At 40.4% G+C, this 14164-nt stretch overlaps 1 protein-coding gene across 1 annotated transcript in view; it reads right to left on the bottom strand.

Annotated features, from left to right (window-relative positions):
• Positions 1-6949: 6949 nt before the first annotated feature.
• The window catches only part of CD6 (CD6 molecule), a 49316-nt gene continuing 42101 nt past the window's right edge, over positions 6950-14164 (bottom strand). Inside the window, exons 9-12 of the mRNA XM_058158152.1 lie at positions 13693-13782; positions 10089-10175; positions 7665-7772; positions 6950-7038 (exon numbers count right to left, since the gene is read on the bottom strand). Of these exons, the coding sequence (XP_058014135.1) occupies positions 6950-7038; positions 7665-7772; positions 10089-10175; positions 13693-13782 (374 nt within the window). The remainder of the gene's footprint in view (positions 7039-7664; positions 7773-10088; positions 10176-13692; positions 13783-14164) is intronic.

Genomic DNA, 14164 nt, shown 5'->3' with positions numbered 1-14164 from the left:
AGTTTCAGCATCTTTTTTTATATTGGGATGACCAAAACTGGACGCAGTATTCCAGGTCTGGTCTTACCAAGGCATTATAAAGTGCTAGTATCATTTCTCGTGATCTTGATTCTATCCTTCTGTTAATGCAGCCATTGGCTTTTTTGGCAGCTGCAGCATACTCCTGGCTCACATTTAAGTGATTGTCCACTAGGACTCCAAGATCCTTCTTGTAGTTACTGCTATTGAGCCAACTTCACCTATTCTGTACCTGTACATTTGGTTTTTCTTGCCTAAGTTTGTAAAACCTTACACATTTTACAGAATACATAAAAAAACAAATTTAGGGTTTATGGTTTTGATATTTAGACAGGAGAGATTATAGAAAGGAGAGATTATTTTATACCCATAAAATAAGAGGCAAATTTATAATTGTGCTTATAATTGCTGTAAAGAAGATTGGAAGCTACTTCTTTGTATCTTTTTTCTTTTTCTATTTTTGTTTTACTTTTCTCCCCTTTCTTGCACTTTTAGCTTTCTATTTGATCTTTTTTCTTTTTCTTTCCTTTTTCTTACTTTATATTAGGTTTTTTTTCTTCCGTATGTTTTTTATATAGTTATACACTGAATTTTACACACACGCACACACAAATGGATATAAAAACTAATATAAAGAGAAAAATACATATGCATATACACATCTCTCTCTGTCTCTCTCTGTCTGTCTGTCTCTCTCTCTCCATCCAGCCATCTACATCTATCTATCTCCCCATGCAGTAGTTTGCACTGACATGGGTGGTGTCTCTTTTTAATAACTGGATGTTGAAAGATAGTGAAAGCTGCTGAACCGACTGAAATGGTTGTGGTGTTATTTTCTCAAACTTCATTGTCAGCACAATTCTTCTGACAGCAAATCATGCCATTTCCCCTCCCACCCTCCAGTGCAACTTGGGGTTAGTGAACTAGGTCCAGCAATAGCAGCGGCATCTGCAGGTCAACTTTAACTATATGCAGAGTTGGCCAAAGAGCAAAGTTACGTTGCAGTGAAATCAGCATCCAGCTCTATACTTGTGTAGCCTTGACCACTAGATGGCAATGAGCTGCAGGGCATCTGCTTATAGGAGGAAGGACCTTTGAAGGCCGATTGTTTAGAGTCTTAGACCCTTGTTCAGCTGAAAGATGCATGCAGTTCTTTTAACTTTCACCCATTTCCTGAACTGTTTTGTGATAATAAAATGTCAGGAGAAATGCTAGAAGAGTTGTATAGGAATCCTTTTCAACTTCATGTTTGACCTCACCCCATTCCTAAGAGGTCTATAAGGGGCGTGCATAAGAGCACAAACGTGCCTACCGTTCCTGTCCTACTGTTGCTTCATGCTTACGCTTATGTATGATATTGTGACAAATAAATAAAATAAAATAAAAAATAGAATACTGCAAAATCAAAGCACCTTCTGGAAATCTCACATATTCTCTTTCCTTCTTTTTTTACTAATGGGCAAAGAAGAACATTCCCCATAAATTCTAGCATTGGTCCAAATCTCAGAATTCTGTTTTGTTCCCATTAAATATTGTTTGCAGGGTTTCACGTTGATTTAAGACTTTATAGTTTCCTAAGTGTAATAATTACGTCGGTGACTATAAATCTCTGCTGTATATGCATATTGAATTTATAGCAGTTGTGCAATTATAGCTTTTAGCTTAATTTTAATAGAGGTTAGTTCATGCCCTGGTTTTGGAGTGGGGAGGCATGTTGTAAATTTAAAAAAAAAAGTTTTTAAGATACTGCCACAAGAATCCCCATTCTGTGACCAATGACTGTAAGCTTCAATTTTCTATTTCAATTCCTTCACATTCAGAGGTAGCATAATACCAATCACCAAACAGAAAGGAGAACACTCACTCCATATTTTCCTGTGAGGGGTTAGTTTATGTCTGAACAGGCTCTTGTCTGATCTAGCAAAGTTATTCTCATGAGTCAAAGTAGGATAAGTGGATATGGCGAAGGCTGACCTACTGTAGCTTTGTGCTTCCTGCGGTGCCTTATGTGGAAGATCAGAAGCTGATAATGCTCAAATAATACCTCCTTAGTTGAGTGCCCTACAGCAACAGAGATTTAGAGAAATTGCAGAATGTCTTGGGAAGGAGGAGGAGGGACATGCAGCCATTAAGACTATTTAATTATTAATAGTCTTTTTTGTTCATTTCTCTGGTATGCAGTACTTTTTAAATGGATCTTATGAAAACAAATTCTATAGTTCTATTATGTCAGGAAGCCCTTCCTTTTATGCATGCTGAATCAATTAATTCATCTCAAGCTCCACAGCGAAAAGGACATTGTTTACTTGTTTTATTTTATTTATTTAAAGAACCGATATGGCTGCCCACTTCACATGGTAATGCACTGCAGCTCAGAGCAACCAATAAAAACAATATCATTTTCTCTATACATTTTTCACAGCATTATGCACATTATACATACTTTGCTCCTGCCCGTGTCTCTGGCTGTTATTTTTTAAAGGTTGATCAATGCGGTAGGGCTGTGCAGCAGTTTGGAAACAATTTGGGAAAAGTTGATTTGGAGCACACAAGGGAAGATGAACAAAGCTTCTTTCTAAAGCTCTTTAGTGCAGTCATCTCCACCGTACCCACTCCAGTATTGGTTTTTTTTCTTCACCAAGATACCTTTTGTTCCCAAATCCAAAACACCAAAGAAGCCAACAAAATACACCCTGAATTTCTTCAAGGTGGAGTTGTTCCAAGTATACTAAATTGGTATGCCAGAGTCATGTCTAAAATCCTAAATTGCCAACACGTTCTAACGCCCTCTGTGGGGATTGTTAAACTCCAGGCAGGGGAGAACTGTTTTGAGCCCCAAAGACTGTTTTGTTCAGTTTTCTCCATTGAATTATTGTACAATGTTCAGATTGGTTTCCTCTGAATTATACAAAGACCTTAACTGGTAAAGATTCTTTTTCTCTCTGTAGAGGGAAAAGGTGACTTTCAATATAAATAAGTTACAGTTGAGAGGTGATGTGCATATTATTATTCTATACAAGACCACAGTACTTCTGCTGGGTGGTAAAATATGCAGCTCCCTTTTGGGCATTGATATTGAAAAACTATATAGATCTCTACTGACTCAATATTCACTCCCTGTCTTCAGAGTCTTCAATCTTCTAGTGTTACTGAACATTCCTTTCCTTTGAAGTAACTCTTCCTGCCAATCATTTACAATCCCTTATCATTTATATTGGGGGGGAAAAACAGGAAAAAGATGACTGGGTCAGATCAAAGGTTTCTCAAGTCTGCTATCCTTTTTCCCACAGTAACCTCTAAGAAGACCATAAGGAAGATATCAGAGCACTTCATCCATCCCAGATTGGACTAACCTTTTTTGGGCTGGTGGGCAGTTTGACAGCATGCAGGGGCTGGGCACACAAAATGGCTCAGGGGTGAAATCTACTTACCTTCCTTACTGGTTTGGAAGTGCGCGTGCGCATGTGCAGAAGGTAAAAAACACCCATGACACCCAGTGTTCTGTCTCCTTCCCCACTTCGGATTAACGAGCTGGCCTTCAGCCAGTGGATTCATGGCTCCTATCAGTCCTGGCAGAGAAATTGCAGCTGCCTGCCAAAGTTCAAACAAATGACTCACGTAGCAAGACTTTCAGCTCTTTTTGAAACGGTTCAACTAAACTTTTGCTTCCCGTGGAGTGAAAGCAGTCCCAAAGCTCCTTATATATCCTGTGGGGTGGGGCTCCTGCCCCACCCTTCCCTTTGATGACACCGCCTCTCTAATCTTCTGAAGCGCGGGTCAATCCAAGCTTGATTATTATTGTCAGCTGGGTCTGAAGGTGTAGCCTGAGAAAGGGAGGAATCAGGGGATGACGGCCTCATTACGTCCTCCGACTGATCTGGTTCTGGCTCCTGGAGCCAGGCCAAAGGAATCGGTGCTCCCGAGGTAAGCCTTACCAGTCCTTCCCCCTCACTCTCGGAGTCACTTTCGGGCATGGGGCCAGGTTCGGGGGCTGGAGTCAGCCAGGAGGGTGGGTGGAGCTTTGCTCTGCCATCGCTATTAGATTGCCGAACCACCATCAACGATCGCTACCGGATCACCAGATCCGGTCAGAACCGGGAGCATTTCACCCCTGAAATGGCTACCATAAGAGACTTGTCTAGACATAAAATGGCTTCAGTGAAGGAGATGGCCAATCCTAAACTATCTCTTTACCCAGAAATTGACTTAGCAGCCAGAATTTTGGGAGACCGAAAGGTATTAGTGGAAATAAATATAATGCCAGTACTTTGTTTTGTCCAGTATGTGTGTGTATATATATTTGAATGTTATTTGGTGCATGGAGCTATTGGGCATCAAGTGAGGTACCTAGAAGCACCAGGACTACTAGGAGATCATGCTGTTTGTCTGCCCTTTATTCTGTTTATGGTCTACTCTCAAGCAATTGACCCTGAAAGGAATACTGCCATACTAGTGCATAGCCCAGACTTTAAAGAAACAGGATGGAAACAATATTGACACTTTTGAACTAGGTATTGAAACTGATTCTTGAAAACACCGTGAACAGCTAAGGAAACCAACAATTGGATTATTTAGCAAACCAGTCCATAGTTCTCATTTAAGGCACAAATGACCAAGCTCAAATTATCCTACTTTTGACACTCTATGCAGAAACCAAGATTCTTTGAAAAATGCTGGGAATACTGGGAAAGGTGGAATGGAAAAGAAGAGAATGACTAGCAGTAATGTGGATGAATTTAGTTATAGTGGGGATGGCTACACTGGTGGAAGACCTGAAGCAACAGATTAGCGAGAGATCATCATGACGAAAATTTGCCTATGTTGTTGCTAAAAGTCAATGCCAACTTTATAGTGCATAAGCAACATGCATCGTATTCTGGGGGTGTTCAGATCAGTCCAATGAAGAAAAGCACGCTTCATGATAAAGAAAAAAGCTAGAGTGGGATCAGGAAGTATGTAATTAGGGATGAGCAAATAGAATGAATCCATGCGCCAATCATATTGCAGTGTTCTATTTGAGGTCTCAGTGTCTTCTCCACTTGCAAAATCTGCAAAGGACATTAAAAAAAAAAGGCAAAGCTTTCTCTCTTGTCAGATAATTACACAAATGCAGCAACCCTGCTCATACCCTGAGAATGACTAATAAGACTACATACAGTTTCCTTTAGATATATATTATGCTTATATTGTTAGAGTCTTCCTGTTCTAGCAACTGTGCACCTTACTCTGTTTTGAGAGGCTTCACGCTTGACATTCAAACAAATGCTTTTTGAACAGTGTTTTGTCCTACTTCCAGCTCATGAAATCCCAGAGCTACACACATCCCAGAGGAAAACAACGATCTTGCTATGGAGGGGCTGAACTTCACTACTCATTTCCTGTACACAAAAAAAGAAAGTTTTCCTTACTATAATTACTTTGGCATGGCATGCCAAGTCGTAATTGGTCTAAATATGGCTTACTGAATTAAACAAGGTAGGCTCCCCTGAAAATAAGACTCTGACTTATATTTTTTTGAACCCTGAAATAAGCGCTTGGCCTTATTGCCATGCATTCAAAAGCCCAATTGAGCCTATTATCAGGGGATGTCTTATTCTGGGGGAAACAGAGACGTTCTTGCAGTACATCAAATCATAAACCATCCTTTCCAAGCCATAACGGCAAAGGTTACATAGCAGATAAGATATTGGCTGCAGCCAGACAAATTACATTTTGTCTGCAATAATCCATATGACACTAAAATGGCAGCAAAGAAACATAAAACTCTTGTCTCCTTGCTGTCATTTAGTGGTTTTCTAAATTTTGTAAATGATACATGGTCACCCTAGTTTTGTTTGATGGGTCACTTTGGACATTTCCAAGTGGAGAGGATAAAAATAGAAAGAAATGGCCTAAACAACCAGTGTTGTCTCCTTAGTAGAACAAGAGGTGGGGAAACATAGGCGAGTTGTGTCTGCATCTCTTCCTTACAATTTTATAAACTGGGAAACCTAGTGACACACTTGCTCTGCCTCTCTCACAGATGCCCAAACCCGATTTGGAAACATCCTAGATCTTCTTCATTGATAGCTATGAGGTACTTAAATATAAATTTCCTTAATCTTTCCCTTCTTCTTCTTCTTGGTTTTTTTTTTGGGGTGTGTGTGATTAGAACATTGGAAACTGTGGGAAGATACCAGCCCAAATATAGTAAATATTTTATACAAGGCAGTGCATACTGTATGTGCATGCACATATGCACAAACTTTGAATGGCTGACAGTTTCTGCCACACATTTGGCATTTCATAGCGTAGCTACTCCAGGGCTTCAATATAAAAACCTAGACCTTCCTTTCAGAATCTTTTAAGAGACAGCCAAACTTTCTTCAAGAGAAGCAGCATTGGCATCTGATTTCATCCATGAGAGAATCCCATTGCTACCCCAAAAATCTCTAACCAGTCTCAGGTCTTAAAGCTAACAATTTCCTCAAAAACAAAACTGGCCTCTTGGTTCCTAGAAGAGAGGACCTGAAAAGGTGGCAGCAACATCCTAACAAGGTGATGTGAGTATTTTGAAGTTGCATCTTGGTTTGATGGCACCTCACTGTGTGACAAAACAAAATCAAATGAGGGAAATCAAATCCAGAGCTCAGTGCTAATCCTAATCCCCCACAAAGTTCTCCCATGGTAGGGCAGGATAGAAATATGTGTCTTTATAAAGGTGGCATCTTTCTCATTGAACAAGGGAGGGAAATGGTCATTGATGTGCGTTTGCAGCTGCTGAAGATCCTGAAATCCTCTGGTCTATTTCTTCAACGCTGAATCCTCAAGGCTGAAAATGTGGAAAATTGTCTCTCTCAGTTCTCAGGTTATTGTTGCCAACCTTGGCCATTTTTTTGTAGGAGAGGCCAAGCATGAAGCTGTCTCCCTCCAGCAGCCCAGGTCCTTAGGATCACATGTTATGATGTTCACTGCTGTCCGATGAATCATTTTCAGAGCCAATCAAGCCGTTTGACCAAAGTTTGGCAAAAACTGTTAAGCCTGAAGCAAAAACATGAGAAGAATGATCAGCTCAGGATCCAAGAAATGAAAGGCAGTGTCACAGAAGAAAAGGATTAGGAGATCAGCTGAGAAATCTGGTGACCTAATTATCTAGCCAAGTAATCTTTTGGCATGAATGGAAGAAAAATATTGATATGAGAGATGAATGCCCTTCCTGAACAGCCTTTCCCATTGAACTAGAATTCTAGGCATTCTAGCCCCAACATATCTGGAGGGAAACAGAAAGGCAAAGCTGCTTTAAAGCAGGGGTCTCCAATCTTGGCAACTTTTAAGTCTTGTGGACTCCCAGAGTTCCTCAGCCAACAAAGCTCTGGGAATTGAAGTCCACAAGTCTTAAAGTTGCCAGGGTTGGAGACCCCTGCTTTAAAAGATATTTCACCCATCTGTGGCTATAGCAACATGAAAGACATATGCTTACATGAGGATGACAGCAATAGATTTTGTCTGTTTTTAATATATAGAAAAAAATCACCCAGTTTAGAGCTTCTATGCTGTGCAAAAATCTGGAAAACAACTAGATAGAAACAAAGAGAGTGTTTGATGAACAATACACTAATTGACTAATTAAAGGCTATGCACCTGCTTTTAGGACACCCGTTCTTCACCTGCAAAGGAAGGTTCATCTCCTTGTTGCGCCATGTGTTGCTGTGGTTTGTGGATGTTCTCATACCAGTCTGCATCTTCAGAAGAGGTGCTGTCACTGTCCATAGGATCTGTTGGAAAAAACACAAGTCTTTGAATGGAATCACAGAGCTATAATTTTTGCCCTTCTGAAGCACCCATGCAATGTCTTATTAGAGCTGCCCACTGGCTGCTAAAGAACTCTATGATTTTGACCAATGTTCCTCCAGCTGGTTAATAGAAGATTGCAAAAGCAACAGCAACAACCCAACAACAACAACCTGTGATCTGACCAGCATTCTTCACTAGAGCCCGTTTATTTGATAGCAAGGAAAACAATGATGGTTGTATGGGAAGAGCTACAAAAAGAGCTTCTCAGATACATCTGAGAGAGTAGAATATGAGCAGCAAAGAGATACTGTCCCTTGATTTCAGGGGGGAGGGGAAAAATTCAGGATCCATGAGGCAAGAAGAAGTAGGAGTTCCCATAAGTAAACTCCAGTTCAGAGAACATGAACACTTTATTTGGAGCACTGAGCCAGAAGTTCATTATCATTGTAGAGGCTTGCCCAAAAATAATAGTCACGTGGGAATATAGGAGTGTAATGACACTCCTGAATCAGCATAGCCCGTAAGTGCGTGTGGAAGGGGCAGTTTTTAATTTATTTGTGTTCCTTTACACCCTTGTCCCAAACTGGTTTTCACCTGATATATTGGATTTCATTTTCCATCATTTCAATCCTACATGGCAGCTGAAGTCCCAAACACTGGGAGGGCTCTAACTTCAAGAAGGCTGTTGCACATTCATCCCCTTGGCAATTTCTATTGAGAGGTATACTTCCTTAGATATTGATGCAAATAGATAGTCATCATGATTAGTATCTATTGATAGCTACGTCTAACTTCTAATACTTATTTCATCAAATGAGGATTTTATTTGATGGGGCAAATCAGCTAAATGAAGCCTGACTATACTCAATAGCAAGAGAATAAGGACTGATTATTGTTCCGGGGACATAAAAATGGAGGGGGTGGGGCCTCCCAATAATACACATACAACGATTTCTGCTACTTGTCTATAAAAAAAGAAAGCCAGTATCTGTTTAGCTTGTTATTTGCCTTTATATCTCTTCTCTTGACAAAACAGTTGCTAGCACCTCCATGGCTCAGATTATTCATTCATAGTTAAAATTGAAAAATCATTTCCTCCTCCCCAATAAACCTGAAATCCCAAATAATGAAGTCAGGGGCTTTAGCAATCTTTGGAAGCTTGTTTTTTTTAAAAAATTGTCCCTAAATCCTTCAAGTATTGCATGTGAGATCTGATTTTATTTGGAAATGATGTGCTTGACAACAGGTAGGAGATGGGGAAACCCGTATTTACATTCCCAGACTTGTGTCTTTCAGATACATGTTTGGACTGTGTAGACCGCAGTTTCAGACAATATGGTTAAAAGCTGGGAAATTGGGTGAGCTCCAGTGTCTTAATGTATCTGAATGGAAAAGACTCGAAAACACAGATAACAATATAAGGCTAATAATAAAAGCTACTGATTCGGGTGAACCGGTAGTAAAAAAAAGCTACCGGTTCCTCCAAATTGGTATTTCCAATGATCAGCTGTGCCGCGGGATTTAAAATTGCTAGAAAGCAAGAAATCCTGCTTTCTAGTGAATCTGAATCACGTGGCACAGCTGATCCCCCCTCGCTGTTCTACTTACCTTCCCAAGCCTCCTTTTGGCACGTACTGCGCATGCGTGTGCACAGCATGTGTTTGGTGCACACTGTGCATGCGTGCGCAGCATGTGTTTGGTGTGCACTGCATATGCACATGCAGGCAGCATGTGTTTGGCACACACTGCACATGTGTGCATGCAGAGCACACTCGGCGCACAGAGCGCATGCACGGCCAGCAAACCGGTTGCAAACTGGTTCAGATTTCACCACTGGTATAAGGTAATAATAACACCACAGCATAGATTCTCTCAAATGTTATATCAGAATCTGAACCAATCTGATCGATCTGATGAGCTGCTAAAGACAGTTTTACACAGCTATTGTTTTCACTTCTCAAACTCTCAGACCCTATTTGAAGATAATCCATGAGGATTTTTTTTTCACTTCTGCCCATTTGAAATGACAAATACAGGGGATTGAAATCATTGTTCCATCCCAAGGTGCTACGGATTGGGAAAATATTGTCGTACCAAACACTTTGTACAGCAGAGAAGGAAAAATAATAAAAAATAATAATCCAGGAATTTGTAATTAGCTAAACTGGCCCGGTGCTGAAAAACAACCAATGGATCCTCATCCATCCTTGAGGGTATAAAATGTGGAAAGATATCTGGATATAGTAACAGTCAAGAAGAACTGGATATGGTACAAAAAGATAAAAATCAGCTCTCACCCTGTTGTCGATAATCCTTTGGACGTTTGGTCTCCTGGCGCATTGTCAGTTTGGGGAAATTGGGTGAGCTCCAGTGTCTTAATGTATCTGAATGGAAAAGACTCGGAAACACAGATAACAATATAAGGCTAATAATAAAAACTACCGGTTCGAGTGAACCGGTAGTAAAAAAAAGCTACTGGTTCCTCCAAATCGGTATTTCCAATGATCAGCTGTGCCGCGGGGTTTAAAATTGCTTGAAAGCAAGAAATCCTGCTTTCTAGTGAATCTAAATCACGTGGCACAGCTGATCCCCGCTGTTCTACTTACCTTCCCAAGCCTCCTTTTGGCACGTACTGCGCATGCGTGTGCACAGCATGTGTTTGGCACACACTGCACATGTGTGCATGCAGAGCACACTCGGCGCACAGAGTGCATGCACGGCCAGCAAACCGGTTGCAAACTGGTTCAGATTTCACCACTGGTATAAGGTAATAATAACACCACAGCATAGATTCTCTCAAATGTTATATCAAAATCTGAACCAATCTGATCAATCTGATGAGCTGCTAAAGACAGTTTTACACAGCTATTGTTTTCTTTTAAAAATTGTCCCTAAATCCTTCAAGTATTGCATGTGAGATCTGATTTTATTTGGAAATGATGTGCTAGACAACAGGTAGGAGATGGGGAAACCCGTATTAACATTCCCAGACTTGTGTCTTTCAGATACATGTTTGGACTGTGTAGATTGCAGTTTCAGTTTCAGACAATATGGTTAAAATGGGAAATTGGGTGAGCTCCAGTGTCTTAATGTATCTGAACGGAAAAGACTCGGAAACACAGATAACAATATAAGGCTAATAATAAAAACTACCGGTTCGAGTGAACCGGTAGTAAAAAAAAGCTACTGGTTCCTCCAAATCGGTATTTCCAATGATCAGCTGTGCCGCGGGATTTAAAATTGCTAGAAAGCAAGAAATCCTGCTTTCTAGTGAATCTAAATCACATGGCACAGCTGATCCCCCCTCGCTGTTCTACTTATCTTCCCAAGCTCATTTTGGCACATACTGCGCATGCGTGTGCACAGCATGTGTTTGGCACACACTGCACATGTGTGCATGCAGAGCACACTCGGCGCACAGAGTGCATGCACGGCCAGCAAACCGGTTGCAAACTGGTTCAGATTTCACCACTGGTATAAGGTAATAATAACACCACAGCATAGATTCTCTCAAATGTTATATCAAAATCTGAACCAATCTGATCAATCTGATGAGCTGCTAAAGACAGTTTTACACAGCTATTGTTTTCACTTCTCAAACTCTCAGACACTATTTGAAGATAATCCATGAGGATTTTATTTGGAAATGATGTGCTAGACAACAGGTAGGAGATGGGGAAACCCGTATTAACATTCCCAGACTTGTGTCTTTCAGATACATGTTTGGACTGTGTAGATTGCAGTTTCAGTTTCAGACAATATGGTTAAAATGGGAAATTGGGGTAGTGAAACTTGGTCGCCAGTTGCTTGATAGTGAAAAGAAGCAATAGTCCATTAAACTCTTAGAAATAGACCTTGAATTGGGTTGTCACACCCTTGCTTATTTCCTTAAAAGTCTTAGAGCTGGGAGATATTATCACTTTCAGGAAATGAGCTATTGCCCAAGCCTTGTGATTGTACAGTTAAAACCCTGTTTAACATCAGGCTGCTGTTGATCTTTAAATATAGTGTATCAGGTTTCTGAGAACACTTGTCAATCTGCAGCATTTGCAAGGTATCGCAGGTCCATCAGAATTGTCCTTTTCTGGAGAGATGTAATGGATTTTGTCTGCTAAGGGAGATGTTGTGATGGTCTACAAGGCAGTGACTATTTCCCAGAAAGTAGGGAGCACATTCCAATAAGGAGAACAAGACAAGGGACAACACAGCCTGGAGTGGGATTGGAGAGAAAAGGAAGAGATTTAGGATGCTCTCTTCATAGAATCTTCTAGAGTACATCCATTAGTGTTAGACTAGGATAGATTTAGTCTGGCAAGATTCTGGATATTTAGTGTGAATAAATAAATAAAGAATTGAATTTGACTGGACCAAGGTCCAGATTCTAGGTCACTTTGGGCTGGGCCTGACATCAGCAGATGAACAAAGAGATCTGGTGGCCAGCAAGGAGTGTCTTGTCATGCTCCTTCAGTTTCGCTATCTATAAATAAAAATAGAAGAACTGTTTGTGGTGCTCATCATGCTGACTAGCCATCAAATCCTCTATTCCACTTAGAGTTTTGGTCACTCTATATGGTTGACGGCAAGGCATGCTGGGTATTTCCTTAAAAGTCTTAGAGCTGGGAGATATTATCACTTTCAGGAAATGAGCTATTGCCCAAGCCTTGTGATTGTACAGTTAAAACCCTGTTTAACATCAGGCTGCTGTTGATCTTTAAATATAGTGTATCAGGTTTCTGAGAACACTTGTCAATCTGCAGCATTTGCAAGGTATCGCAGGTCCATCAGAATTGTCCTTTTCTGGAGATGTAATGGATTTTGTCTGCTAAGGAGATGTTGTGATGGTCTACAAGGCAGTGACTATTTCCCAGAAAGTAGGAGCACATTCCAATAAGGAGAACAAGACAAGGGACAACACAGCCTGGAGTGGGATTGGAGAGAAAAGGAAGAGATTTAGGATGCTCTCTTCATAGAATCTTCTAGAGTACATCCATTAGTGTTAGACTAGGATAGATTTAGTCTGGCAAGATTCTGGATATTTAGTGTGAATAAATAAATAAAGAATTGAATTTGACTGGACCAAGGTCCAGATTCTAGGTCACTTTGGGCTGGGCCTGACATCAGCAGATGAACAAAGAGATCTGGTGGCCAGCAAGGAGTGTCTTGTCATGCTCCTTCAGTTTCGCTATCTATAAATAAAAATAGAAGAACTGTTTGTGGTGCTCATCATGCTGACTAGCCATCAAATCCTCTATTCCACTTAGAGTTTTGGTCACTCTATATGGTTGAAGGCAAGGCATGCTGGGTATTTCCCTTAATAACTGCACACTTTGATGCATGCAGCAAAACCTAATGAAACATTGCCACTTCTGCAACAAGTTTTACTGTTTGGGTAATGGATTGCTTATCAGACAGAATGCTCACAAATTGGCACTGGGAATAGTGGGTCATCTCAGAATGGAGATGTCTAATTATTGTATTTTAGGTATAACTTCTGCATCATTATTCACTGATGTCTGAAATGTGTCTTAAAGACAGTTTTACACAGCTATTGTTTTCACTTCTCAAACTCTCAGACACTATTTGAAGATAATCCATGAGGATTTTTTTTTCACTTCTGCCCATTTGAAATGACGAATACAGGGGATTGAAATCATTGTTCCATCCCAAGATGCTATGGATTGGAAAAATATTGTCGTACCAAACACTTTGTACAACAGAAAAGGAAAAAGAATAAAAAATAATAATCCAGGAATTTGTAATTAGCTAAACTGGCCCGGTGCTGAAAAACAACCAATGGATCCTCATCCATCCTTGAGGGTATAAAATGTGGAAAGATATCTGGATATAGTAACAGTCAAGAAGAACTGGATATGGTACAAAAAGATAAAAATCAGCTCTCACCCTGTTGTCGATAATCCTTTGGACGTTTGGTCTCCTGGCGCATTGTCAGTTTGGGGAAATTGTGGGGTAGTGAAACTTGGTCGCCAGTTGCTTGATAGTGAAAAGAAACAATAGTCCATTAAACTCTTAGAAATAGACCTTGAATTGGGTTGTCACACCCTTGCTTATTTCCTTAAAAGTCTTAGAGCTGGGAGATACTATCACTTTCAGGAAATGAGCTATTGCCCAAGCCTTGTGATTGTACAGTTAAAACCCTGTTTAACATCAGGCTGCTGTTGATCTTTAAATATAGTGTATCAGGTTTCTGAGAACACTTGTCAATCTGCAGCATTTGCAAGGTATCGCAGGTCCATCAGAATTGTCCTTTTCTGGAGAGATGTAATGGATTTTGTCTGCTAAGGGAGATGTTGTGATGGTCTACAAGGCAGTGACTATTTCCCAGAAAGTAGGGAGCACATTCCAATAAGGAGAA

The sequence above is a fragment of the Ahaetulla prasina genome, chromosome 1, assembly GCF_028640845.1.
Source record: "Ahaetulla prasina isolate Xishuangbanna chromosome 1, ASM2864084v1, whole genome shotgun sequence".
In the NCBI taxonomy this organism is placed as follows: domain Eukaryota; kingdom Metazoa; phylum Chordata; class Lepidosauria; order Squamata; family Colubridae; genus Ahaetulla; species Ahaetulla prasina.
The sequence above is the reverse complement of the archived record's forward strand: the minus strand, read 5'-3'. Positions and strand labels throughout refer to the sequence as shown.